The sequence below is a fragment of the Oncorhynchus nerka genome, linkage group LG14, assembly GCF_034236695.1.
Source record: "Oncorhynchus nerka isolate Pitt River linkage group LG14, Oner_Uvic_2.0, whole genome shotgun sequence".
Lineage (NCBI taxonomy): Eukaryota > Metazoa > Chordata > Actinopteri > Salmoniformes > Salmonidae > Oncorhynchus > Oncorhynchus nerka.
Window position 1 is genome coordinate 74,319,649 of NC_088409.1, and position 27,952 is coordinate 74,347,600.

Genomic DNA, 27,952 nt, shown 5'->3' on the forward strand with positions numbered 1-27,952 from the left:
AAGAGCGCCCCCTATCTCGAAGAAGTTAACCTTGTGTGGTTTTGAATCCGCTTGTTTTATGCAGGTTCTACACCGGCTGAGTGTAGGTGACAGAGGGCTGAAAGAGAGTTGGCCTCCAGGCTGTTGTGACGATTTTATTTTCCACTGTCCTCTCTGCTCAATACCTACTGTGTGTGTGTGTGTGTGTGTATGATATTCCAACTCCCTCTCCCTGTCTCTCCCAGGTACACAGTGAAGGTGCAGAGGGAGTTGGAGCTGGATGAGAGGGCTCTGTCCAACCTGCAGGCTGACAGAAGGAGGTTCCTGTGTAAGGCTGTGGAGAACTACATCCATTGTCTTGAGCAGGGCGAGGAGCACGACACCTGGGTGTTCCGCCTGGCCTCACTGTGGCTGGAGAACGCTGACGTCAAGACAGTCAATGACATGATGAAGGTGAGTTAGTGATATCACACTAACTAATATCACCAAACACTCACTACATTTATACAATATTGTTTGTTGCACTATTTGATTAGTCTGGTCTCCATTCCAAACTGAAATCTCTCTGTTTGGATCCCAGGCTACCTGGCATTAGTGTGTCTTCCCATTCAGATGAGAGAAACTACAATTTGTTTGACTATTTCTTGTGCTTCAGGGAGGTGTGAACAGGATCCCGTCCTATAAGTTTCTGCCTCTCATGTACCAGTTGGCTGCCCGCATGGGGACCAAAATGTCTGCTACAGTGGCAGAGGATGTGGGCTTCTATGGTGTTCTCAATGAGGTGAGACTTCAATATGTTTCAATAGGCAACAGAAGTCTGTTTGAACTATAGAGTTGTCTTCCTCAGCTTAGCATGTTTCCATCTATCCATCCATCCATCTGTCCATCCATCCATCCATCCATCCATCCAACACAGCTGATCTGCCTGTCGTGTCTGGAGCACCCTCACCACACCCTCTTCATCATCCTGGCTCTGGTCAACGCTAACAAGGACGAGAGCTTCTCCCGCAGCCGCCTGTCCAAGAGCACCCCGCGCCATTCCTCCCAACTGGACCTGGTAAGCCCAACACCTCTCTAAACACTGCCAATAAAAGAAATAGGGAACTGGGTCTCTTTACTGTGTGCATGACCTGTTACTGTCTTCCTTGGAATTCTCTTAGGAACTGAGTTTGTTTTTAGTGTGTGTCGCGTGAGAATGAAGGAAAGTTGTGATGTCTTGTAGGAGCGGTCTGAGGTGGCCCAGGGGATAATGAAGAAGATCAGGAAGAAGAGAGCCCAGATGATCAGAGGCATAGAGGTCCTCTGTGATGCCTACATCACTCTGGCCTACATGGACGCCAGTCGACACAAGACAGAGAAAAGTGAGTGACAATGGCACACTCCTTACAGCACTGAACACAGCATGTCACCCTGTGTCCCACTGCTGACTTGCCTCTGAAGCAGGGTTGGTCCTGGTCACTCCCTGAATGGGAGACCTGATGCTGCTGGAAGTGGTGTTGGAGGGCCAGTAGGAGGCACTATTTCCTCTGGTATAAAAATAAAATCCCAGGGCAGTGATTGGGGACATTGCCCTCTGTAGTTTGGATGAGACATTAAACGGGTGTCCTGACTATGTGGCCATTAAAAGATTCCATGGCACTTATCGTAAGAGTATGGGTGTTAACCCCGGTGTCCTGGCCCTCATACCGTCATGGAGTTTCTAATCATTCCCTGCTTCCAATTGGATCATTCATCCCCCTCCTCTCCCCTGTAACTATTCCCCAGGTCGTTGCTGTAAATGAGAATATTTTCTCAGTCAACTTACCTAAATAAAATAAAGAAACACAACCACCTTCATGAATGACTACCTAGTTTTTACCACATGCTAATATGTTTGTGAAGTTACTGTACCTTGTGTTCCTCTGTAGAAGCCATCCTCATCCCCTCTGACCAGCCCATCATGCAGATAAAGAACCTAGATGATGTCATCATTCCTACAATGGAGATCAAGGTAGAGAATGGGTTTGATCATCTGTGGATCCCTCACTAGTCTATCACCTGACGTAAGGGGATTTTTGTTATGCAATAGGATGTTTTGCAGCCAGTTTGTATAGTATTTGCACTGTAATGTATATTTATATGTATATACCATGTCACACCCATGGCGTGCTTTGAAAAGGGATGTATGTAAGAAGGACTTGTGTCCATATTGGTCTCTGTGTTAACAGGTGGACCCCTCGGGTAAATATGACAACCTGGTGACCATCAAGTCCTTCAAGCCTCACTTTCACCTGGCCGGAGGGGTCAACCTGCCCAAGATCATTGACTGTGTGGGATCAGACGGGAAGATCAGACGACAACTGGTCAAGGTGAGATGAACTGTGAACCATAGATTTATATCGCTGTTCCCCTTGCAAGTCATTGTGTGAGTAAACTGTGTGTTCAATGTAATTCAAAGCATTTCCTGACCCTTTGAAGGGAAATCCACTGCCTTGTGTACCTAAGCCATGTGAAAGACAATAGAGGACTTGAGGTTCGGTTGTGGGTTCAGTTATTGTCCATGTTGGCCTGAGGGTAATTATTGATCCCCTATGTTTCTAGTCTAACAAAATAAACACTATCCAGTGCTTTGTTCTTCATGAGTGCGTTCTTTAGGGAACTGTTCACTTTTTGTTTATTTGCTGGAAAACGTGTCACTCCCAGTCTAATAAATGCACAGTTAAGATGTTGGAGTTTCATGATGAAATAACAGATTAGCTCATGGAAAATGCCAAGAAGGAATCAGTCTTGAATATCTTACCTGATGGCCCTGAAAAAAAAGGATTTGGTATATTAGACTGTTTTCTGATGTTCTTTTTTTTGGTAAATTCACTCAACATAGCATGTGGCAGTGCACCCATCACACAAACCCTATAGAGAATTGGTCAGTTCCGGTGTAGTGTTTTATTTTGATATTATGTAGTTTGTTACCCCCTGTGACCTTTGCCCCTCTGTATCCTCAGGGCCAGGATGACCTGCGGCAGGATGCTGTAATGCAGCAGGTGTTTCACATGTGTTCTATGCTGCTGCAGCGCAACACTGAGACACGCAAGAGGAAACTTAACATCAGACGCTACAAGGTCAGTCACTGCCCCAGTCTCACAGCTCAACTTATTTAAAAACATTTGCCGGTACTGTAAATTGCTCTGTAGAAGAGTTTCTGTTTTGGGAGGGGGGTACGTTTTTTAAATACAAATAAATAAATCTACTTGCACAATAGACAACTTAACATTTCACAGACATAGATCCACAAGAGATGATCTTCTGTTAAATGACTTAGTTGGCTCTTTCTCATCATATCATTGTTATGTTATATGTATAAAAAAAACGAATGTGACACAAATATTGTTAAGGAGCTGTTATCCATTTTGGTGGATGGGAGTGATTGAGGCCCCTGTCTCTGCCCCCAGGTGGTGCCCTTCTCCCAGCGTAGTGGGGTTCTAGAGTGGTGCTCGGGGACCGTCCCTATAGGGGATTTCCTCATAGACCCCCAAAAGGGCGCTCACACACGCTTCTGCCCCCAAGACTGGACCAGCATAACCTGCCGGAAAAAGATGATGGTGAGTCTCACTTTGACTCATTTATTCTTAGTCCCTTGATAGCTGAATTGTGTAGTACTGTACTGTAATGTCGTAGTAACATATTGTTTTTACTGTAGGAGTCTCAGAGGCTTGGTTCCGGTGGGAAGACCCAGGCTTTCAGTGAGGTGTGTCAGAACTTCCGGCCTGTCTTCCGGTACTTCTGCATGGAGCGATTCCTGGACCCGGCAGTGTGGCTGGAAAAACGGCTGGCCTACACTCGCAGTGTGGCCACTTCCTCCATCGGTACAAACACCATCACCTCTGCTCTCCACAATACAATAATTATCATACCTACACAATTTTATTTGGCTATTCATCTGATTCCTTTGTTTCTGTGTTTGTTCTCCTCAGTGGGCTACATTGTTGGACTGGGGGATAGGCACATTCAGAACATCCTTATAGACGAACAGACAGCTGAACTGGTGCATATTGATTTGGGTAAGGAGGATACTCCAAATAGCTGTGTCTGAGTTAACATTTGAGGAACGTGTCTTGAGAACATTTTGGGTTAGGTATTTGGTGTAATGCGTTTATCTCTCTTCAGGTGTAGCGTTTGAACAGGGCAAGATTCTCCCAACTCCTGAGACTGTTCCCTTCAGGCTATCCAGAGATATTGTGGATGGGATGGGCATAACGGGGGTGGAGGGCGTTTTCAGAAGGTGAGCAGACAACGAGTCCCAATCCCAATGGAGATAGATCTGGATGGATTTTATTCAAGCTAATTTTTTAAAAACAGGATATAATTTTTACTGTGTTCATCTCTACCATTCAGATGCTGTGAGAAGACCATGGAGGTCATGAGGAGTTCTCAAGAGGCCTTGCTGACTATTGTAGAGGTATAAACACAAACATATACACACGCACAAATACTGTTCACATTCACTCAATGTCTGTATGTGAGCTTGGAGTGTATGTTCATTACATGTTTATGTGATAACTCCTGCTGTTCCTTTGCCCTGTGGTGTAGGTACTGCTGTACGACCCTCTGTTTGACTGGACCATGAACCCTCTCAAGGCCTTCTACCTGCAGCAGCAGCATGATGAGCAGGCTGAGCTCCAGTCCACGCTCAACTCTACACTGGGGGGAGACATCTTGGAGGCCCACCGCAAGTCCAGGTACTCTTCAGTACTATAAACCCCTTACATCAGGGGTCTCTGCCTACTAGTATACCATCAAGTGGAATCATATGCCTGAGGAGAGTACACTCTCAGTCCTGATGTTACTCACCAAACCCTCCACATGCCTTTGAACAATCAAATGAAACTTTACTTGTCACATGCGCTGAGTACAACAGGTGTAGTAGACCTTAGTGTCATACTTACTTACAAGCCCTTAACTAACAATGCAGTTCAAGAAAGAGTTAAGAAAATATTTACCGTAAAAACGAATAAAAAGTAACACAATAAAATAACAATAACGAGGCTATATACAGGTGGTACCTGTACAGAGTCAATGTGTGGGGATACAGGTTAGTCGAGGTAATTTGTACATGTAGGTAGGGGTAAAGTGACTATCTGGGGACCCATGCCAAATCTTTTCAGTCTCCTGAGGGGGAAAAGATGTTTTCGTGCCCTCTTCATGACTGTCTTGGTGTGTTTGGACCATGATAGTTCATTGGTGATGTGGACACACTCTCGACCCGCTCCAGTACAGCCCCGTCGATGTTAATGGGGACCTGTTTGGCCTTCCTTTTCCTGTAGTCCACAATCAGCTCCTTTGTCTGGCTCACAGTGAGGGAGAGGTTGTTGTCCTGGCACCACACTGCCAGGTCACTGACCTCCTCCCTATAGGCGGTCACATTGTTGTCGGTAATCAGGCCTACCACTGTTTTGTCGTCAGCAAACTTAAGGATGGTGTTGGAGTCATGTTTGGCCACGCAGTCGTGGGTGAACAAGGGAGTACAGGAGGGGACTAATCACACACCCCTGACGAGCCCCAGTGTTGAGGATCAGCGTGGCAGGATCCAGTTGCAGAGGGAGGTGTTTAGTCCCAGAGTCCTTTGCTTAGTGGTTCTAGGGTATTCGGAATGATGCTGTTGATGTGAGTCATGAGCAGTATTTCAAAGCACGTCATGGCTACCGACGTGAGTGCTACGGCTGGTTACCTTGGCTTCCTTGGGCACAGGGACTATGGTGGTGTGCTTGAAACATGTAGGTATTACAGACTCTGTCAATGATAGGTTAAAAATGTCAGTAAAGACTTGCCAGTTGGTCAATGCATGCTTTGAGTACACGCCCTGGTAATCCGTCTGGCCTGCGGCTTTGTGAATGTTGACCTGTTTAAAGGTCTTACTCACATCGGCAACTGAGAGCGTTATTACACAGTTGTCCGGTGTTGGCTGGTGAACTCATGCATGCTTCAGTGTTGCTTGCCTCAAAGCGATCATAGAAGGCATTTAGCTCGTCTGGTAGGCTCGCGTCACTTGGCAGCTCGTGGCTGGGTTTCCCTTTTGTAATCCGTAATAGTTTCTAAGCCCTGTAACATCTGACGAGCGTTAGAGCCGGTGTAGTAGGATTCAATCTTAATCCTGTATTGATGCTTTGCCTGTTTGATGGTTCGTCTGAGGACGTAGCGGGATTTCTTATAAACATCCGGATTAGTATCCCACTCCTTGAATGCGGCAGCTCTAGCCTTTAGCTCGATACGGATGTTGCCTGTAATCCATGGCTTCTGTTGGGATATGTACGTACGGTCACTGTGGGGACGACGTCGTCAATGCACTTATTGATGAAGCCGATGACTGAGGTGGTATACTCCTCAATGTCATTGGATGAATCCTGGACATTCCATTCTGTGCTAGCAAAACAGTCCTGTAGCATAGCATCTGCGTCATCTGACCACTTGCCTGCATTGAAGTCCCCTGTCACAAGCATTTTCTTGTTTGTTTATGGCCTTATACAGCTGGTTGAGTGTGGTCTTAGTGCCAGCATCCGTTTGTGGTGGTAAATAGACGGCTACGAATAATATAGATGAGAACTCTCTTGGTAGATAGTAATGTCTACAGCTTATCATAATGTACTCTACTCTACCTCAGGCGAGCAATACCTTTACTTCTTTAATATTAGACATCGCGCACCAGCTGTTAATGACAAATGGACACACACTGCCGCCCCTCGTCTTACCAGACGCAGCTTCTCTGTTCTGCCGATGCATGGAAAATCCCGCCAGCTCTATATTATCCATGTCATCGTTCAGCCACGACTCTGTGAAACATAAGATATTGCAGTTTTTAATGTCCCGTTGGTAGGATAGTCTTGCTCGTATATCATCCATTTTTTCCCCCAATGACTGCACGTTGGCCAATAGAAGGCAGCCCGATCTCCGTCCCCTTTTTCTCTGTCTTTTCTTCACACAAATGACAGGGATTTGGGCCCGTTCCAGAGAAAGCAGTATATCCTTCGCGTTGGACTCGTTAAAGAAAATCATGTGGCAAGGCTTGGTGTTGGTCATTTACATTTGTGCTATAAACATTTTTAACGAATCTCATATATTGGCTGCACAATATGCTGTCTCTTCTCTCTCAGCAGTGATAGCCAGAGCTTCAACAAGGTGGCGGAGCGCGTGCTGCTGCGGCTGCAGGAGAAGCTGAAGGGGGTGGAGGATGGCAGGGTGCTCAGTGTAGGAGGGCAGGTCAACCTCCTCATCCAGCAGGCCATGGACCCTAACAATCTCAGCCGCCTCTTCCCCGGCTGGCAGGCCTGGGTCTAGGTCTAACATACTGGGAGAAACCAGGGGGCCTGGGTCAATCTTAGTCCGCTTTCTACAAAATACTATGTATGAATAATGAATGTTTATGCTTTGACATACTTGATGCACCATGTGCTTCCTTATCAATCACAGATGATATTTTAGCTTTCTGCACTCAATAGACTGTAATCAATTATTAGGTATCTAATGCAAGATGTAAATGACTTGTTTTCTTGTGTTGCTCTGAATTCTTTGTATCAAGTGTCAAATTATATATAAATTCAAATTTTTTGGGTCACTTGAAGTGAAAAATGGTTGTTCTTGAATATGTTCATTGTACCATTGGATGGTAAATAGCTGACATGTAAGATAATAAAGAGAATTTATTCAGGAGATCAGGAGATTTAATTGACTCGGGAGATCCCCTCCTCTCAAACCATCTGCGGAGGAACTACCCCAGTTTGTACATGAACTGGGCCCTGCACCTCCCCCTGATAGCACTGCCTCTACCTTGTTACCAGTATACATTTGGTCCTCTTCCTGTCAGACTAATGTGGTATTGTAATTAAGCAACAAACAAAAAAAATTACAACTTTTTTTAGTAGTCTTTGATGTTATGTTGAAGAAGAATGTAGAGGAATTTGTCCATATACCTTAACCTGTTTCAGCTGTGAGGGACAGGCGCATCAAGTACTTAATGACCACGGTCATCAGTGTTCTCCTCCTATTGGTTGCTGGGATCTTGCTTGGATACTACTGTAAGTAATAGTGTTTTCCCTCATTTGGTCTCTTCCCTAAAACACACACTATATACACTATATATACAAAGGTATGTGGACACCCCTTCAAATTAGTAGATTCGCCTATTTCAGCCACACCCGTTGCTGACAGGTATATAAAATCGGGCACACAGCCCCAGTAGAATGGCCTTACTGAATAGCTCAGTGACTTTCAGTGTGGCACCGTCATAGGATGCCACCTTTCCAGTGGTATAAAATACTTCAGTTAAAATACTTTAAAGTATTTAATTTAAATACTTTTAGTACTTAATTTGTTTTTGGGGGGGGTCTGTACTTTACTATGTATATTTTTGACTACTTTTACTTAACTACATTCCTAAAGAGAATGTATTTTTTACTCCATACATTTTGCCTGACGCATAAAAGCACTCGTTACATTTCAAATGGTTAGCAGGACAGGAAGACGGTCCAATTCACACAAATCAAGACAACATCCCTGGTCCTCCCTACTGCCTCTTATCCTGCAGACTCACTAAACACGAATGCTTTGTAAATAATGTCTGAGTTTTGGAGTGTGCCCCTGGCTATCCGTAAGTTTTTTTTTAAAACAAGGAAATCGTGCTGTGTTTTGTTGAACATAAGGAATGTTAAATTACTTTTACTTTTGATTCTTAATTATATTTTAGCAATTACATTTAATTTTGATACAGATTTAAATCCAGAAACTTTTACTCAAGCAGTATTTTTACTGGGTGACTTTTACTTTTACTTGAGTCATTTTCTATTAAGGTTTCTTTACGTTTACTCAAGTATGACAATTGTGTACTTTTTCCACCACTGCACCTTTCCAATAAGTCAGTTCAACACATTTCTGCCCTGCTAGAGGTGCCCCGGTCAACTGTGTGTGCCGTTATTGTGAAGTGGAAATGTCGAGGAGCAACAACGGCTCAGCCTCGAAGTGGTAGGCCACACAATCTAACAGAACGGGACCGCCGAGTGCTGAAGCACGTAAACATCGTCTGTCCTTGGTTGCAACACTCACTACCGTGTTCCAAAGTGTCTCTGGAAGGAACTTCAGCAGAACAACTGTTCGTCGGGAGCTTCATGAAATGGTTTTCCATGGCCGAGAAGCCGCACACAAGCATAAAATCACCATGCGCAATGCCAAGCGTCGGGCAGTGGTGTAAAGCTTGCAGCCATTGGACTCTGGAGCAGTGGAAACTAGTTCTCTGGAGTGATGAATCACACTTAACCATCTGGCAGTCCGACTGGCAAATCTGGGTTTGGCGGATGCCAGGAGAACGCTACTTGCCCCAATGCATAGTGCCAACTGTAACATTTGGTGGAGGAGGAATAATGGTTTGGGCTAGGCCCCTTAGTTGTGAAGGGAAATCTTAACGCCAACAGCATATAATGAAAATGTAGATGATTCTGAGCTTCCAACTTTGTGGCAACAGTTTGTGGAAGGCCCTTTCCTGTTTCAGCATGGTAATGCCCCCGTGCACAAAACGAGGTCCATACAGAAATTATTTGTCGATTAGTGTCGAAGAACTTGACTGGTCTGCACAGAGCCCTGACCTCAACCCATCAAACACCTTTGGGATGAATTGGAATGCAGGCTGAACTAGGCCTTATCGCCCAACATCAGTGTCCGACCTCACTAATGTTCCAACATTTAGGGGAAAGCCTTCCCAGAAGAGTGGAGGCTGTTATAGCAGCAAAGGGGGGACCAATGCCATATTAATGCCCATGATTTTGGAATGAGATGTTCAACGAGCATGTGTCCACATACCTTTGGTCATGTAGTGTAGGTGCACTTCATTCACATCAATTTGATGAATTAACTTGTCACCTTCTGACCATCCTTAACCTCACCCTTCATTGTCCTCCATCTGTGCGCGTGGGGTTGCATGTGGCGATGGTCGCTGTGTCAGGCAGTCTCAGTGGTGTGATGGGGTAAGAGACTGTCCAGCAGGGCAGGATGAAGCTCAGTGTTGTAAGAATCCATTTTTACATTACATTTTGGTAATTTAGAAGATGTTCCAATCCAGAACACTTTACAGTCAGTGCATTACCCTCAAGGTTTATTACAGTCAGTGCATTACCCTCCGTTAGTGTTTGTGCAAGAAAGGCAAGTACAACAGTAAGTGTGAGGTTATTTCATTTATTTTCGCTAGAAGGTTCAAACGAGGTACTCTTTTGAAGATAGGTTTTCGGATGCTTTACCTTTACCCATTCAGACCTCTTGTCATCTGCCCTGACAAAGACCTGGCTGGGACATTTTACTGTACAGGTACTGTGTGTCTACTTCTGTTTGTTTTTGCTCTTTTACTTAACATTGTGTGTTGTGCTATTTGTTTTTCTACAGTGAGGCTGTGTGGCTCCAGTTTTCTTCTGCAAGCCTATTTGTCTGACATTGGATCGTGGAGGACAGTGCGCTCAGATGGATGGGCTGATCACCATGGGAAGGCATACTGTATCTAGATTCAGATTGAGATTTATTTTGTTTTTATATTTATGCCCATTGGTATAGTTTAGAGAATGTAATCTTCCCCATATGCATTGTGAGATAGTCAAGCAAGCGTAAACGTGAATGTAAAACAGTGAGCATGTGTTATGGTCATTTATTTCATTTGTTTGCTATGAGTTCACAGAGACACATATGTGACAAATGCCAGTGGATTCTTAATGCTGAAGTCTGGCTCAAGCCCTGACACACCCATAATGCAACAGCTTGCGAGCACATCAGTGAAAAAATGTGAGCCAATCACATTTCATATCACATTTCATATCACACCATTTCCCAACAGAAAATTAAACTCTTGATAACACCATCTGTATTTTTGTGATTCCTTTTACTCTCCTCAGTGAAACCTGTCCCAGTGTTAATGGGGTGACCCTGAAGTGCATAGGTAAGTCATTATGTAACTTTCTCAGTAATTAGGTATAGAACAACTTCATGTAAAGTGTTACCACCTGATAAACCTCTGTCTCCAGACTGTGGTACCAGAGTAGTCTCCAATTTGAGTCGTGTAGTGGGGGGCCAGGAGGCTAGTTTGGGGGCCATGGCAGGTCAGCCTCCAGGACTTTCACGTCTGCGGCAGGTTCCATCATCACCCCATACTGGATAGTGATGGCAGCACACTGCATAGTGGAGTAAGTCCATAGACATACATACTGTACACTATATTATTGAGATATACACTACCGGTCAAAAGTTTTAGAACACCCCCATTTTTCCAGTTTTTATCGCAACATAAGCAATTCAAGTCCAGTGAATAACCTGAAATGGTACAAAGGTAAGAAGTAAACTTCCAGAGGTTTCATTTTTTTAAAGAGTTTAGGTGACCAAAAACAGAAAAATAATGTACATTTCAGAGTTCTAAGAAAGGGCCTTTTTCAGGGAAAAGGTAATGGGTTAACAACATACAGCTGTTCTGGAGCAATGGAAGTAAATTAAGCCTTGAAAGTTGATGCTCACGTTTCCTACAGGTGACCCAACTTTTGTTGATTACTTACCAACCCTCTGTCTGGATAACAGCAGTGTTGGAACAGACTGTGTTACTACACACTCTTCAGCATTATTTGGACAGTATTGTACTGCAGGAAGTAGTATATTGCTATCATAATGTTGAGGAAAAATGCAATTAACAAAAGACAGACCATTATAACCCTTAAAAGTGTAGGTCTTTCCTTTAGAGAAATTGCAAAGAAAGCCAAGGTGTCAGTGTGTACAGTTTCCTACACCATCAAAAGGCACTTGGAAACTGGAGGAAATTCTGACAGGAAGAGGTCTGGCAGACCCAAAACCACAACAGAATCAGAATACAAGTTTCTGAGAGTCAACAGCTTGCGTGACAGGTGGCTCACAGGACAACAGCTTCAAGCACCTCTTAACACTGGTCGAAGTAAGCAAGTCTCAGTTTCAACTGTGAAGAGAAGACTTCGAGCTGCAGGTTTGACAGGTCGAGTGGCAGTAAGAAAGCCACTGCTAAGATGGCAAAATAAGAAGAGGCTTGCCTGGGCCACGAAGCACTGCCGGTGGACTACTGAAGACTGGAAGACGGTCTTATGGATCGATGAATCAACATTTGACGCTGGGTTTCTGTGCGCCATTCAGTAGGCGAAAGGATGGTTCCACAGTGTGTGACACCATCTGTCAAACATGGAGGAGGAATTGTGATGGTCTGGGGCTCTTTTACTGAATCCAGAGACGACGACTTGCAAAGAGTGAGTGGCACCCTGAACCAAAACCGCTACCACAGCGCCTTGCAACACCCTCTGGTGTACGCCTAGTTGGTCAGGGGTTCATCCTACAGCAAGATAATGACCCAGGACATACCTCCAGGCTATGGGGTTCATCCTACAGCAAGATAATGACCCAGGACATACCTCCAGGCTATGGGGTTCATCCTACAGCAAGATAATGACCCAGGACATGCCTCCAGGCTATGGGGTTCATCCTACAGCAAGATAATGACCAAGGACATACCTCCAGGCTATGGGGTTCATCCTACAGCAAGATAATGACCCAGGACATACCTCCAGGCTATGGGGTTCATCCTACAGCAAGATAATGACCCAGAACATACCTCCAGGCTATGGGGTTTATCCTACAGCAAGATAATGACCCAGGACATACCTCCAGGCTATGGGGTTCATCCTACAGCAAGATAATGACCCAGGACATACCTCCAGGCTATGGGGTTCATCCTACAGCAAGATAATGACCCAGGACATACCTCCAGGCTATGGGGTTCATCCTACAGCAAGACAATGACCCAGAACATACCTCCAGGCTATGGGGTTCATCCTACAGCAAGATAATGACCCAGGACATACCTCCAGGCTATGGGGTTCATCCTACAGCAAGATAATGACCCAGGACATACCTCCAGGCTATGGGGTTCATCCTACAGCAAGATAATGACCCAGAACATACCTCCAGGCTATGGGGTTCATCCTACAGCAAGATAATGACCCAGGACATACCTCCAGGCTATGGGGTTCATCCTACAGCAAGATAATGACCCAGGACATACCTCCAGGCTATGGGGTTCATCCTACAGCAAGACAATGACCCAGAACATACATCCAGGCTATGGGGTTCATCCTACAGCAAGATAATGACCCAGGACATACCTCCAGGCTATGGGGTTCATCCTACAGCAAGATAATGACCCAGGACATACCTCCAGGCTATGGGGTTCATCCTACAGCAAGATAATGACCCAGGACATACCTCCAGGCTATGGGGTTCATCCTACAGCAAGATAATGACCCAGGACATACCTCCAGGCTATGGGGTTCATCCTACAGCAAGATAATGACCCAGAACATACCTCCAGGCTATGGGGTTCATCCTACAGCAAGATAATGACCCAGGACATACCTCCAGGCTATGGGGTTCATCCTACAGCAAGATAATGACCCAGGACATACCTCCAGGCTATGGGGTTCATCCTACAGCAAGATAATGACCCAGGACATGCCTCCAGGCTATGGGGTTCATCCTACAGCAAGATAATGACCAAGGACATACCTCCAGGCTATGGGGTTCATCCTACAGCAAGATAATGACCCAGGACATACCTCCAGGCTATGGGGTTCATCCTACAGCAAGATAATGACCCAGGACATACCTCCAGGCTATGGGGTTCATCCTGACACAGGTTCAATTTTGTTAAACAAAACCATTCCATGATTAATTTTGTGTCTCCAATTGTTTATTTGTTTTATGCTTTCATTTCAGAGTACATTAAGACATTAACTGTGTGAATTTCACCCCCATTTTCAATTTTTTATTGTTCTAAAATGTTGACCTGTCGTGTATATCATTAGGTATGTCCAGCACAGTCCACTTCTGACCTGTCGTGTATATCATTGGGTATGTCCAGCACAGTCCACTTCTGACCTGTCGTGTATATCATTGGGTATGTCCAGCACAGTCCACTTCTGACCTGTCGTGTATATCATTGGGTATGTCCAGCACAGTCCACTTCTGACCTGTCGTGTATATCATTGGGTATGTCCAGCACAGTCCACTTCTGACCTGTCGTGTATATCATTGGGTATGTCCAGCACAGTCCACTTCTGACCTGTCGTGTATATCATTGGGTATGTCCAGCACAGTCCACTTCTGACCTGTCGTGTATATCATTGGGTATGTCCAGCACAGTCCACTTCTGACCTGTCGTGTATATCATTGGGTATGTCCAGCACAGTCCACTTCTGACCTGTCGTGTATATCATTGGGTATGTCCAGCACAGTCCACTTCTGACCTGTCGTGTATATCATTGGGTATGTCCAGCACAGTCCACTTCTGACCTGTCGTGTATATCATTGGGTATGTCCAGCATAGTCCACTTCTGAGCGTTTTCTTTTGAATCTGTGGCATCCTGGTTAAATTGACTAGTTCAGTTGTCTTTCATTTCAGTCACTCTTATCCTGAAGACATGCAGGATTTGGGAATCAAATATCTACACACTTCAGCCGTGGCCGTTCTTCAGTGAGCCACATTGTCACCCATGATTACAACACAGAGACTGGGAATAACAACATCGCCCTCATTAGACTCATTAAACCATTGCAGATTAATGGTAGGACTTACATTCTCTTGTTGTTCCCAGCAGACTATTTCAGCACTTCATGCAGGTAATATTTTTCTCATGGCTAAGCTCATAGCACAGACATTCTTTCCTATGCAGATCAAATAAGGCCTGTGTGTTTGCCCAATGTCGGGCTGGACTTCGCTGCTCCCCAGACATTCTGGATTTCAGGGGTTTGGCAGCAAAGTTTCTAGTGGTAAGTCGTATTTATGCAATATCATGAGAACATATATATTAGTTGAAGTAGGATGTTTACATACACCTTATCCAAATACATTTAAACTGAGTTTTTCACAATTCCTGACATTTAATCCTTGTAAGAGTTCTCTGTTTTGGGTCAGATAGGATCACCACTTTATTTTAAGAATGTGAAATGTCAGAATAATAGAGAGAATGATTTATTTCAGCTTTTATTTCTTTCATTGCATTCCCAGTGGGTCAGAAGTTTACATACACTCAATTAGTATTTGGTAGCATTGCTTCTAAATTGTTTAACTTGGGTCAAACGTTTCAGGTAGCCTTCCAGAAGCTTCCCACAATAAGTTGGGTGAAATTTGGCCCATTCCTCCTGACAGAGCTGGTGTAACTGTGTCAGGTTTGTAGGCCTCCTTGCTCACACACACATTTTCATTTCCATAGGTTTGAGGTCAGGGCTTTGTGATGGCCACTCCAATACCTTGACTTTGTTGTCCTTAAGCCATTTTGCCACAACTTTGGAAGTATGCTTGGGGTCATTGTCCATTTGGAAGACCCATTTGCGACCAAGCTTTAACATGTCTTGAGATGTTGCTTCAATATATCCACATAATTTTCCTACCTCATGATGCCATCTATTTTGTGAAGTGCACCAGTCCCTCCTGCAGCAAAGCACCCCCACAACATGATGCTACCACCCCCGTGCTTCACGGTTGGGATGGTGTTCTTCGGCTTGCAAGCCTCCCCCTTTTTCCTCCAAACACAACAATGATAATTTTGGCCAAACGGTTCTATTTTTGTTTCATCAGACCAGAGGACATTTCTCCAAAAAGTACAATCTTTGTCCACATGTGCAGTTGCAAACCGTAGTCTGGCTTTTTTATGGCGGTTTTGGAAAAGTGGCTTCTTCCTTGCTGAGTGGCCTTTCAGATTATGTCGATATAGGACTCTTTTTACTGTGGATATAGATACTTTTGTGCCTGTTACCTCCAGAATCTTCACAAGGTCCTTTGCTGTTATAGGACTCAGTATGGTGGCTGGTAGGGGACACAAGCTGGGGAGATGTCTGTGCCGAGGAACAAACCAGGCATCTATGGAAACGTTGCCTTCTTCCTAGGCTGGATATATGAAACCATTAAATCCATTGTGATTTACATGAATACACTTTTTAATAATAGGAAGTTGTAACTATGGTGTTTGGTTTTGCAGAAATAAAGATAAACTGAGAAATCACTGGTGGACAATCAGAATGAAATGGTGGAAACAGAATGAAAAGCCAGAAAGAGATGTTTGTACGTACAGTGCGTCATCAGAAATTCCGATGTTATAAACAACAAATTCAATATTTGTGCTCATTTGTATGTATTCATTAAATGACTACTTCTACATCCTGATACTGTTTCGTGTAATATATATACTGTTCAGTTTGAAAAGTCATTACGTTTATGTACCACTTTGATCACCAGATGGTGCTTGTGTTCTTGGTAGTTCCTCTTGAGCTCAAGATTAGAGAAAGTGAACCTGCATCATGGTGCCCTCTACTTGTGTAACTCTTTCTCTAGTCATACTAGTCAAGTGGATTGTTTATCCAGGTTGAAGGCTGTTGGAATAGAGGCCGGGCCTATTATCACACTGGAATGAGAGAGCCTTTACTTTAATCTGGTCAATGTAATTATATACAATCACAACTTTGGCACTGATATACAGTTAAAACACATTTTAAACAAACATGATCATGCACAACAGTTTCATATCAACACCTTTGCAAAATATTTTCTTTAACTTTTGATAGAAAAATACAGTACATCTTAAGACAATTTCTCTCCACTTTTGAAATCATCGGTAACTTTGGGTGTTGTACAATTTAGAACATTAATTAGCATAGAAACATGTGCCCTTACAAATCAGTTTTCTGTATGTGTCTACCAATGGCAAGTTTTTAAAATAATATTATACAATCACATTGACATTTCAAATATGTATAGCAGTAAAAGTACATCAATGTCGGTTACAAAATCCTATCGATTGCTTCATTCTCACTCATACACATGCAGTGATATTGATCTTCTTATTGTTTGACACTTTTGATCAGTGCAATTAAAAATGTTACAAACCATGCTAGTTCCCATATGAGGACATTGTAAACCAGAAGGGAAGTATGATATCAACCTAAGTGATTTTCTTACCCCAACATAATGTCTGAACTCCTGGTTGTGCTTTGTGAATGAAAATAAGAAACTGCTACAAAACATTCCTCCTTTTATCACAGAAGTTGACATGAAATAATGGTATTGATACCTGTGGGGAACATTCAACAAAGCATCATTTACAATATCCTATTTTGAGTTGAGGCTTCTAAGAAGTCAAAATAAACCTGACTGTTTAAGAGTTCTTGGGACCTTGTCTCTCAGCTGAGAGCAGTGTGCTTCACTACCATGTTGTAGGCAGTGGAGAATCAGCAGGTAATATGTGCAATGAGGAACTGGGCTGGCATAAGGATAGCATGATTCCTTTCTGCTACCCAACCTTCAGTCTTATAACATGTGTCTAAATTAATCAGAGGTTGATGTAAAACTGGAGTGCAAAGAACTGGTAACATCTAAGCTAAGACAAGTGTTCACTGGTCAAACGGGTTAGGTTTTTTCCCCCCATGATATGTCCAGAGAACAGTCCTATTGGTCAGTGAAGCCCCAACCCCTCCCCTTTCCCAGCCTCAGTAGAACTGGGACTGCCGGTGGCCGCTGTCGTGCCACCCGAGGCCCGCCTCAGTCACTTGATGCGGTGGCGGACCAGCGAGGACTCATCGGTGATCTCGCCGGACTGGTCTCGGTGACGACAGGACAGGAGGAGGAGCAGGATGAGGAGTACCACAGCACAGACTGCCATCAGGGCATAGGAGATGACCCAGAGAAGGGGCTCCTTCAGCAGCCCTCCAGCAGCACAGTCCGATGCCACGTCTGCAGATGAGAAGGGCCCCAAGATCTCTGACACGGCTAGCCCACCGTTCACTAGAGCGAGGGAGGGTTTGGGGTTATAATGACTGACGTATTGAGGAATGCGATATTTTGGATACGAAGGACACTTGACCAAGCAGATAAACATTTAATAGCCCAAAAAATGACATTTTCTGATGCTAGAGCCATAACCATATTGTATTGGAAGTCCAAGGCTTTATGTAAGACCCAATAATATCCTTTATGCCCTTGAGTGTCTCCAGCCCTCACCTGCACATCTGCTGACAGCGAAGCCCACCCTCTTCTCAGCCCGGTCGAAGACGACGTAGAAGCCCTCCATGACGGTTGCTCCAATCACCAGGCCGTTGGCTGACGACGAGATGCCGAAGTGGAAGCAGTCCAGCCTACCGTCCACGTCTGTGATTGGCTGGATATACAGCTGCAGGGAGGAGCCACACAGACACACTAATGTCAATCAAAGAGCTGTCAGCAAACAGATCTAAAGCTCATAACAAGATGACGGATGTTGGTTGGCGTAAGAAAACAACAAAACACACGGGGGCAAAATGTGGGACGTTTGTTGTCACCTGAGGGAGGATGGAGATTTTGAAGGACTGGCTGTTGTTGGTGGCTCTCAGGTAGATGGACAGTTTGGGGAAGAACCTCCACGGTGTCTCCCCCTTCAACCAGCAGGCCAGTTTAGTGCCACCCCAGAACCCTGAGTTGAAGTCCTGGATCTAGACCATAGAAAGACAGCGATGGATTAAGACTCCAACAAAACTACGGAGTTGTGAGAAAAAAAGTGTACTTTTACATAGATGACTACACATTTTCTCTCAGATCTGTAGACCAGAACAAAGTTGGCCATATTGGGGTGGTAAAAATACAGGCCGTGGTCATACTGTATGAAAAGGAAATAACTTGCAGTGTCCTCAGACAACCAGGTAATCCTAGAAGTCCTTTGTCATTTGATCATGGGCACAGAGGCTGACATACCAGAGATGTTTTTGAGATGGCCTCCACCACAGCATTGAACACATTCACAGGCAGCCGCAGAAGAGTGGTTCCACTGTCCACTATGGCTTTATCCTGGTTGTACTGGGAGAAGGAGAAAGAGTGAGGAGAGAGAGAGAAGATGTATAAAGAAACAGGGAGGCAGATTTTATTTTTCCTCTTCAGTTACATGGTTTCCTTTCAGAAGATCTTGATCAAACAAAAATCTGAAATGTCCACCTTGATTCCTGGAAGGCTTCAGAAACAGGATTAGCATATTGTTGTCTTTATTAACTGTTGCTTTATTTCCTCTTTCCAAACCTGCACTACAGGCTAATCCACCAAGAATGCTGACTAGAAACAGCCTTGGGCTTTAGGGCCGAGGTTAGTCTTTGTTCCTGACGTGTTGTGCAGATTGAAACATTTAGAAAACAACATGGGGCCAGTCTGTCTCATACCTCTTTGCAGTCCAGGTTTAGATTCTGGTCCCCAACCTCCAGCTTTAATACTTCCACCTGATAGTACCACTCTTCCTTTATAGGGGTGTACCACATGGACCCCGAATACAATGTTGGTTCAACCCCTCCCATGACCTGAAACAAAACTGGGTTTTCATTCACCGTACAAATGACTGATGACAATAATTGCCTGAATACTATAATAAAACTACAATGGAATGCCTTGGCACAGTTTGGTATGTCATTGCAGACAGTGATTACACCCCACCATCTCTCCCATCTGCCCCTCTCAGAGGCTCACGTGGTCGGCCCGACCGCTCCTATAACACCGACAGCCCTGCTCTCGGCAGGGGGCTCTCTTAGCTTAATTAGCCACTCACTAACTAGATTGGGCATCCAATGGGGAAACTCATTGAGAGGCGCAGAGACTTGCTAGCGATCATGTTTCTAAAAATGCCGCTCAGTCTCATCCGCCCTTGAAAGGTTTATCTGGTCTGGGCGTCGGGAGCAATATTATGCCAAGTGTCTGCCTAGCGTGCGTGAGATTAACAGCCTCAATAATCATCCTCTTTTGCAGTACAACAACCAGCCTTTATAAGCCTCCCCCAGCATTCACTCCTCCCATACATAGCCTTTAGCTTTCTCCTCCTGACTACTCACAAGACTTCCCCCCGCGGGGTCGGCAGTGGTGCTGTCTGACAACCCAGCTCCGCACATCTGGAGGGAGAACACATCTGGGATGCCTGTCTGTCGTACCACGGAGTTAAAGAAGGGCTCCACCGAGGAGTCAGGCTGAGAAACAGGAGACAAACACAAAACACTGATCATTAACTTAGTATAAAACAGTGTAATGTCTTGGCTGTCCTATTGGTCAATAGTGAAGCTGTAAGCACAGAGAATGACAGCATAAAGTCTTATCAGTTATCACTGTGACTAAACAGGACCCCCCCCATATACCTTGACTTCACATGGTGTATATATACATGTGATGTTTGACAAACATTCTGCAAATCATCTGAACAAAAGCTGAGAACTGCAGTACAGAGTGGTCACCGTACGTTGTTGCATGTTAATGATTTAAAATGGTTGACCTCAATCTGCATAAGGCATACATTGTGTCAGCTCAGAATAGCCTCAGCCACCACACCCCATGGGTCTATGTGATGATGAGATTATGAACAACATCATGTGTGTGAACCTTGATTTGCTCTTTGATAACATTCAGCAGCTCTTCATGTCCCGCCACGCTTACGTACACCACTGTGCCAAATCAAACAGACATGGCGAAAGGCATGGAACCCCTTCCTTCATATCCAGAGTCCCAGGGTGCACCAAGCCCAACCCCTTTACCTGAGCCAGCAGGGGGTAGGCCAGGCCCAGGATGCCCTGCCAGTTGACCCCCGGGAGGAAGAATCCGTTGGAGGAGAGAATGGTGGCGATGTTGATGGTGGGGGTGCCGGGGATGCTGGGGATGCGGACGTGGTCGGTGCCCAGCTCGCCCTCCCAGTTGCCCTGGGTGTACTTGACGGCCACGCCCCTGCCAGTGGACTGGTACGTACTGGAACTGAACACAGGGAGGGACAGGGAGAGTCACCAGTACTCTTAGACAAAGGAAATCTTATCAAACACATGCCTGAGCGAATTCTAAACAAAAATAAACACGATCAGATTGTAGTATAAATTATGAGATTGATGTGAAACATTGATTATTGAATTAAGGCATTTTCTAATATTATTGGGGCCACCAAATAGAATGTGTAGATAACGTAGGCTTCTTATTGACCTTATAGAAAGAGCTATTCCACTGAGAGTAAATATGAGAGCCTGACGACTCACAGTGCTGTGTTGAAGAAGTGTGTGATGAAGGGATGTGCTGCTGCAGCCACTGCAAAGTTACTGCTTCCCGTATCAACCAGGATATTCAGCTGGAAAACAAAAGAGTAGTGAGTACTTTATCAATCATTCAACCATCTGGGTTAAGCACACAGAACAACTCAACCCCATTCATCTTAATACACGCAATAAGCACACAAACGGACTCACAGTCAGTAATCGTGCTTTGAGCTGAACAGGGTATTTACTAATATGCTTCTGACGTCTGAGGATGCGAAAAAAAGCTCTCTGGTCTGGTAGTCATTGGGAAAAACGTCCACCCATTTCTCCAGAGTCTAAATGTCCCTCCAACCTGGTATTTGTCGACTGTGTGCGAGCAGGAGCGGAGCATGAGCCAGCAAAGCAGCAGTTGAGATTATGTTGTCTCAGGCATCAATTCAACGAGGGGGAACTAATGAGATAACCGACTTCTGTCACCTCGGTGACCGGCGCAGAAGAGTCATTACTTAACATTCCTCATCATTAAAGAGGCCATAATAAACAGGCCCCCCCACGGCTCTCTAAATGAGTTTCTTTACCATTTAAACATGACCTCAAATCATGTTAGGCTGCATACCCAGCCTTTAAGGCACTTTGGATTGATGGAGGAGAGGTAACACACAGGAAACACACAGGAATGCGGTCTGCTGGTGTGACATTCTATTTCCTGTTTCTTCCCTAAAGCAGCCTGAGGAAAACATGATTTTCTGGATATTTGTTTCCATCCAACTAAAGCGTGGGCTTCATCAAAGCTGAGAATAAGAAGCGACTTATTCAGAGATTTTACAGTGAAGACCTTACTTGACACCCAGACAGAACAAATGGAGCATTCTGCTCTCAATAAATAGTCTACTCAAGAGTATTCTGCATTCTAGTGTTGTCGACCCTGTTCTGAAAAAAAACAACAACAGATGAGCAGGAAGTATTGATGACGGACTAACACTGAGTAAATAGGCCTAGCTATTCCTCACAATATATACGGTAAACAAAAACCCTAGTAGGATCTACAGTGCCTTCAGAAAGTATTCATACCCCTTGACTTATTTCACATTTTGTTGTGTTACAGCCTGAATTCAAAATGGACTAAATAAAAATGAATCTCGCTCATCTACACACAATACCGCATAATGTTTTTAGACATTCTTGCAGATGTATTGACAATGAAATACAGAAATATCTCATTTACATAACTATTCACATCCCTGAGTCAATCAATACATGTTAGTATCACCTTTGGTAGTTATTACAGCTGTGAGTCTTTTTGGGTAAGTCTGTAAGCGCTTTGCCCACCTGGATTTGACAATATTCGTATTATTATTTTTTTTAATTCTTCCAAGATCTGTCAAAACTGTAACTAGGTCACTCAGGAACATTCAATGTCATCTTGGTAAGCAACTCCAGTGTATATTTGGCCTTATGTTTTAGAATATTGTTGAAAGGTGAATTTGTCTCACAGTGTTGGAAAGCAGGCTGAACCATGTTTTCCTCTAGGATTTTGCCTGTGCTTAGTTTCTTTTTATCAACCAAAAAAAAAAGCCACCACCATGCTTGAAAATATGAACAGTTGTACTCAGTAATGTGTTGGACTTGCCCCAAACATAACGCTTTTTATTCAGGACATAAAGTTCATTTTTTGGCCACATTTCTTGCAGTTTTACTTTAGTGCCTTATTGCAAACAGGATGCATGTGGAAAAAGTCAAGGGGTGTGAATACTTTCTGAAGGCACTGTACTTCCTCAAAGCTCTATATTGCGTCCCTATCTGTGTTTCCTAGTTGGACTGGCCGAAGTCCCACCACCGTGGCTCTGACATCTGAAACCCTACTGCCACCACACCGATGGCAGCACGCCACTCACGTTGGGCCCAAACCGGACAGACCATCCTGACGCAGTCTGTTGGGGACAACTAGGGGCATTTCCTTGTACCTCCTACCCTCTCAATCCTCTTCCGTACTCCCCTAGCCTGGCTGGGCCACTGCCAGGCAAATCCCTCCTCTTCCCCATCCCCGAGCCAGCACGGCGGCCTAGTCGCCTGTGGTTGAGCCTTGCCTGGCTAATTAGCAGAGGCTCAGTGGAGGGGACGTACATCTGCTACCTGTTTGTACCAATTACCAGATGTGACGCACTCCAGCCAACACCTCAGCCTTGCTGCGACGGGGCTAACAGATGTGGCAATTAGTGGTTCATTTGAATAACGCCTTGTTTAACATCAGGCCTCTAATTGCATCATACTGTAGATAGAACTGTTTGAGGTTTGGTGTTATTGTGCCCCCTCCCCTTGTTCTCTCTTTCTCTCCCCTCTTCTCTTCTCTCCCCTCCCTACCATCTTCTCTCCCCTCCCTACGCTACAATTTTCCCTCCCCACCTACCCTCTTCTCTTCTCTCCCTAACTACCTACCCTCTTCTCTCCCCTCCCTGCCTCCCCTCTTCTCTTCTCACACCTTCCCTATTCTGTTCTCTCCCCTCCCTACCTTCCCACTCCTCTTCCTTCCCTACCCACTTCCTCCTCTCCCCTCCCTCCCTTACCTTGCCTCTTCTCTTCCTTCCCTACCCTCTTCCTCCTCTCTCTTCCTTCCCTACCCTCTTCTCCCCTCTTCTGTTCCCTCCCCTCCACACCATCCCTCTTCTCTCCCCTCCCTGCCTCCCATCTTCTCTTCTCACACCTTCCCTATTCTGTTCTCTCCCTCCTTACCTCCCCTCTCCCTACCTCCCCTCTCCTCTCCCTACCTACCCTCTTCTATCCCCTCCACATCATCCCTCTTCTCTTCTCACACCTTCCCTATTCTGTTCTCTCCTTTCCTTACCTCCATCCTCCTCTCCCTACCTACCCTATTTTATCCCCTCCATACCTTCCCACTATTCTTCTCTCCATACCTTCCCTCTTCTCAACCTTCCCTACCCTCTTCCTCCTCTCCCCTCTTCTGTTCCCTCCCCTCCAAACCATCCTTCTTCTCTTATCTCCCCACCTACCCTCTTCTCTCCCCTCCTGCCTCCCCTCTTCTCCCCTCTTCTCTTCTCACACATTCCCTATTCTGTTCTCTCCCCTCCCGACCTTCCCTCTTCTCTCCCCTCAAACCTTCTCTTCCCTCTTCTCTCTCCTCCATACCCTCCTCCCTTCACTCCACTCCCTACTTTCCCCTCTTCTCTTTTCCCACTCCTCCTCTCCCCTCTTCTCTCCCCTCCACACCATCCCTCTCCTCTTCTCACACCTTCCCTATTCTGTTCTCTCCTTTCCCTACTTTCCCTCTTCTCTTCCCTCCCTTCCCACTCCTCTTCTCTCCCTACTTTCCCTCTTCCCTACCCTCTTCCTCCTCTCCCCTCTTCTGTTCCCTCCCCTCCAAACCATCCCTCTTCTTGTCTCTCCCCACCTACCCTTCCCTCTTCTCTCCCCTCCACACTTTCTCACTTCTCTCCCTACCTTCCATCTTCTCAACTGTCCCTACCCTCTTCCTCCTCTCCACACCTCCCCTCTTCTCTTCCCACCTTCCCTATTCTGTTCTCTCCCCTCCCACTCCTCTTCTCTCCCTACCTTCCCTCTTCTTGACCTTCCCTCCCCTCTTCCTTCCCTCCCCTCTTCTGTTCTGTTCCCTCCCCTCCTTACCTCTTCTCTTCCTACCTCCCCTCTTCTCTTCCTACCTCTCCTCTTCTCTCTACCCCCATTCCTCCCCCTACCTACCCTCTTCTCTCTCCTCTCTACCTTCCCTCTTCTCCCCCCACCTTCCCTCTTCTTTTCTCTCCCCTCCCGACTTTCCCTCTTCTCTCCTTAAACCGTCTCTTCCCTCTTCTCTCTCCTCCCTTCAATCCACTCCCTACTTTCCCTCTTCCCTACCCTCTTCCTCCTCTCCCCTCTTCTGTTCCCTCCCCTCCAAACCATCCCTCTTCCCGTCTCTACCCACCTACCCTCTTTTTTTTCTCTCCCTACCTACCCTCTTCTCTCCCCTCCCTGCCTCCCCTCTTCTCTTCTCACACATTCCCTATTCTGTTCTCTCCCTAACTTCCCTCTTCTTGACCTTCCCTACCCTCTTCTGTTCCCTCCCCACCTCCCCTCTTCTCTTCCTACCTCCCCTCTTCTCTCTTCCGTACCCTATTCCTCCTCTCCCCTCTTCTCTTCTCACACCTTCCCTCTTCTCTCCCCTCATTCCCTCTTCTCTTTTCTCACCCCTCTCCCTTCCCTACCCTCTTCCTCCTCTGCCCTCTTCTCTCCACTCCTTACCTCCCCTCCCTGCCCTGCCCTACCCTCTTCCTACCTCGCCTCCCCTCCTCTCCTCTCCCCCTTCCTCCTCGTCTCTTCTCTTCTCTCCTCTCCTCTCATCCCTACCTCTTCTCTCCTCCCTACCTCTTCTCTCCTCTCCTCCCTACCTCTTCTCTCCTCTCCTCCCTACGCTCGCCTCTTCTCCCCTCCCTACGCTCGCCTCTTCTCCCCTTCCCTACGCTAGCCTCTTCTCTCCCTCGCCTCTTCTCTCCCCTCCCTACCTTCCCACTCCTCTTCTCTCCCTACCTTCCCACTCCTCTTCTCTCCCTACCTTCCTCTCCTACTCCTCTTTCTCTCCCTACCTTCCCACTCCTCTTCTCTCCCTACCTTCCCTCCCCTCCACACCTTACCTCTTCTCTTCCTACCTCCCATCTTCTCTTCCTACCTCTCCTCTTCTCTCTACCCCCGTTCCTCCCCCTACCTACCCTCTTCTCTCTCTTCTCTACCTTCCCTCTTCTCCCCCCACCTTCCCTCTTCTTTTCTCTCCCTTTTCAACAACCCTCTTTTCTTCTCTCCCTATCTACCCTCTTCTCCCCCTCCCCACCTCCCCTCTTCTCTTCTCACACATTCCCTATTCTGTTCTCTCCCTACCTTCCCACTCCTCTTCTCTCCCTACCTTCCCACTCTTCTTCTCTCCCTACCTTCCCACTCTTCTTCTCTCCCTACCTTCCCACTCTTCTTCTCTCCCTACCTTCCCTCTTCTGTTCCCTCCCCACCTCCCCTCTTCTCTTCTCTTCCTACCTCCCTCTTCTCTCTTCCGTACCCTATTCCTCCTCTCCCCTCTTCTCTTCTCACACCTTCCCTCTTCTCCCCCCCACCGTCCCTCTTCTCTCCCCTCCCCACATTCCCTCTTCTCTTTTCCCACCCCTCCTCTCCCTTCCCTACCCTCTTCCTCCTCTACCCTCTTCTGCCCTCTTCTCTTCTCACACCTTCCCTCCTGTTCTCTCCCCTCCCTACCTTCCCTCTTCTCACCTCCTCTCCTCTTCTCTCGTCACCTCGCCTCTTCTCACCTCCTCTCCTCTTCTCTCGTCACCTCGCCTCTTCTCACCTCCTCTCCTCTTCTCTCGTCACCTCGCCTCTTCTCACCTCCTCTCCTCTTCTCTCGTCACCTCGCCTCTTCTCACCTCCTCCTCTTCTCTCCTCAACTCGCCTCTTCTCACCTCCTCTCCTCTTCTCAACTCGCCTCTTCTCTTCTCAACTCGCCTCTTCTCTCCTCTTCTCTTCTCTCCTCAACTCGCCTCTTCTCTCCTCAACTCGCCTCGCCTCTTCTCTCCCTCGCCTCATGCCTCATCCCTCACCCTGCCTATTCCCTCCCTCCCCCCATCGCCTCCTAGCCTCTCTCTCTGCCTAGTGGTTAGAGTGCTGGACTAGTAAGCGAAAGGTTGCTAGATCGAATCCCCGAGCTGACAAGGTAAAAAAAATCTGTTGTTCTGCCCCTGAACAAGGCAGTTAACCCACTGTTCCTAGGCCGTCATTGAAAATAATTTGTTCTTAACCGACTTGCCTAGTTAAATAAAGTAATTTTTTTTAAATGCCAAGACTGTGCAAAGCTGTCATCAAGGCAAAGGGTGGCTATTTGAAGAATCTCAAAAATATTTAGATTTGTTTAAAAAAAAATTGGTTGCTACATGATTCCATATGTGTTATTTCATAGTTTTGATGTCTTCACTATTATTCTACAATGTAGAAAATAGTAAAAAAGAAAAGAAAAACCCTTGAATGAGTAGGTGTCCGGTAGTGTGTGTATGCATATCTCCTTAATTTGAAAACATTTGGACTGTGATACCAAAGAGGTCAAGAAATGTATTCCACATTGAAAACTTAAAAACAACAATAGGTCCTATTCTCATATACCTTTTGACCAGGGGTACCCAGTGTCATCTCCATGTAGTAACCTCTGCCAGAGTCGCCTTGTAAGTTAGTGACCATGTCCAGAAAGTTCACTATTCCAGCTGGATCAGATGCCAGGGACAGTCCATTTCCCGAGGCTTGTATTAGTTTCAGAGGAGTTAAATCCAAATCCAAAGAAGAGTTAAACTTACCTGTAAATATTTTAAGTGGAATGGTATAGAGAGATTTTGCCATTCCAAAACAGAGCATGATAAATAATGCCCTAAAAGGAATATAACCTTTATGGTAAGCCATGGCAAATAATATTTAGGGCAAGTCAAAAGTTCAGCTCCTTGTTCAAAGTTTGCTCCTTAGTTTTCAGTTTGGCCAACATGAAACCTCCAGTGCGGTAATCATGGTGAACGTGATGTTCCGACAACAACGCTAAAGAAACACATAAGAAATAACTCCGGCTTTACATTTAGACACTTGTCATTTAGAAGTTTACTCCTCTCTCTGAAACTTGTTCACCACTTTATTATTTTAGATTACTTCCTGAAATCCATATCGCGGATGTGACGAGTTTTTTTGTTGGTCAACGACGATTTGCTTGAAGGGCGCCTGTGGGGCGCACCATAGAGATAGATAGAGCACTTATTTTTTATATATGTGCCATTATAGCGTCTGTGACACCACGGGCAGCACCACTGAGGCTACAACCCATAGGCATCCCCACCTAGATAACTACTTAGACTACTTTAAAATGGTGGAAGCATGCTGGAGG

The 27,952-nt window shown here is 45.6% G+C and overlaps 2 protein-coding genes across 5 annotated transcripts in view; one reads left to right on the plus strand and one right to left on the minus strand.

Moving 5' to 3' along the window:
• Positions 1–7,659, plus strand: part of atm (ATM serine/threonine kinase) — a 42,993-nt gene extending 35,334 nt beyond the window's left edge. For 2 of the 4 annotated variants that reach the window (XM_029681187.2, XM_029681188.2), the window contains exons 50-63: positions 225–432; positions 635–760; positions 896–1,036; positions 1,202–1,340; positions 1,887–1,969; positions 2,187–2,327; positions 2,961–3,077; positions 3,408–3,557; positions 3,656–3,821; positions 3,930–4,016; positions 4,123–4,237; positions 4,351–4,414; positions 4,546–4,694; positions 7,104–7,659. In XM_029681187.2, the coding sequence (XP_029537047.1) occupies positions 225–432; positions 635–760; positions 896–1,036; positions 1,202–1,340; positions 1,887–1,969; positions 2,187–2,327; positions 2,961–3,077; positions 3,408–3,557; positions 3,656–3,821; positions 3,930–4,016; positions 4,123–4,237; positions 4,351–4,414; positions 4,546–4,694; positions 7,104–7,287 (1,870 nt within the window). In that variant the 3' untranslated portion in view covers positions 7,288–7,659. Of the gene's footprint in view, positions 1–224; positions 433–634; positions 761–895; positions 1,037–1,201; positions 1,341–1,886; positions 1,970–2,186; positions 2,328–2,960; positions 3,078–3,407; positions 3,558–3,655; positions 3,822–3,929; positions 4,017–4,122; positions 4,238–4,350; positions 4,415–4,545; positions 4,695–7,103 lie in introns of those variants that run through there. The other 2 variants (XM_029681189.2, XM_029681190.2) reach the window with 2 other exon arrangements.
• Positions 7,660–16,448: 8,789 nt separating this feature from the next.
• LOC115141881 (beta-secretase 2-like) lies at positions 16,449–27,748 on the minus strand. The gene is made up of 9 exons (XM_029681211.2): positions 27,193–27,748; positions 21,052–21,140; positions 20,566–20,779; positions 19,876–20,007; positions 19,216–19,350; positions 18,761–18,862; positions 18,352–18,501; positions 18,035–18,203; positions 16,449–17,818 (listed from the first exon to the last, which is right to left on the minus strand). Exons 1-9 carry the CDS (start codon positions 27,481–27,483, stop codon positions 17,580–17,582), a joined length of 1,521 nt encoding a protein of 506 aa, XP_029537071.1. The 5' UTR covers positions 27,484–27,748; the 3' UTR covers positions 16,449–17,579.
• Between the last annotated feature and the right edge of the window lie 204 nt (positions 27,749–27,952).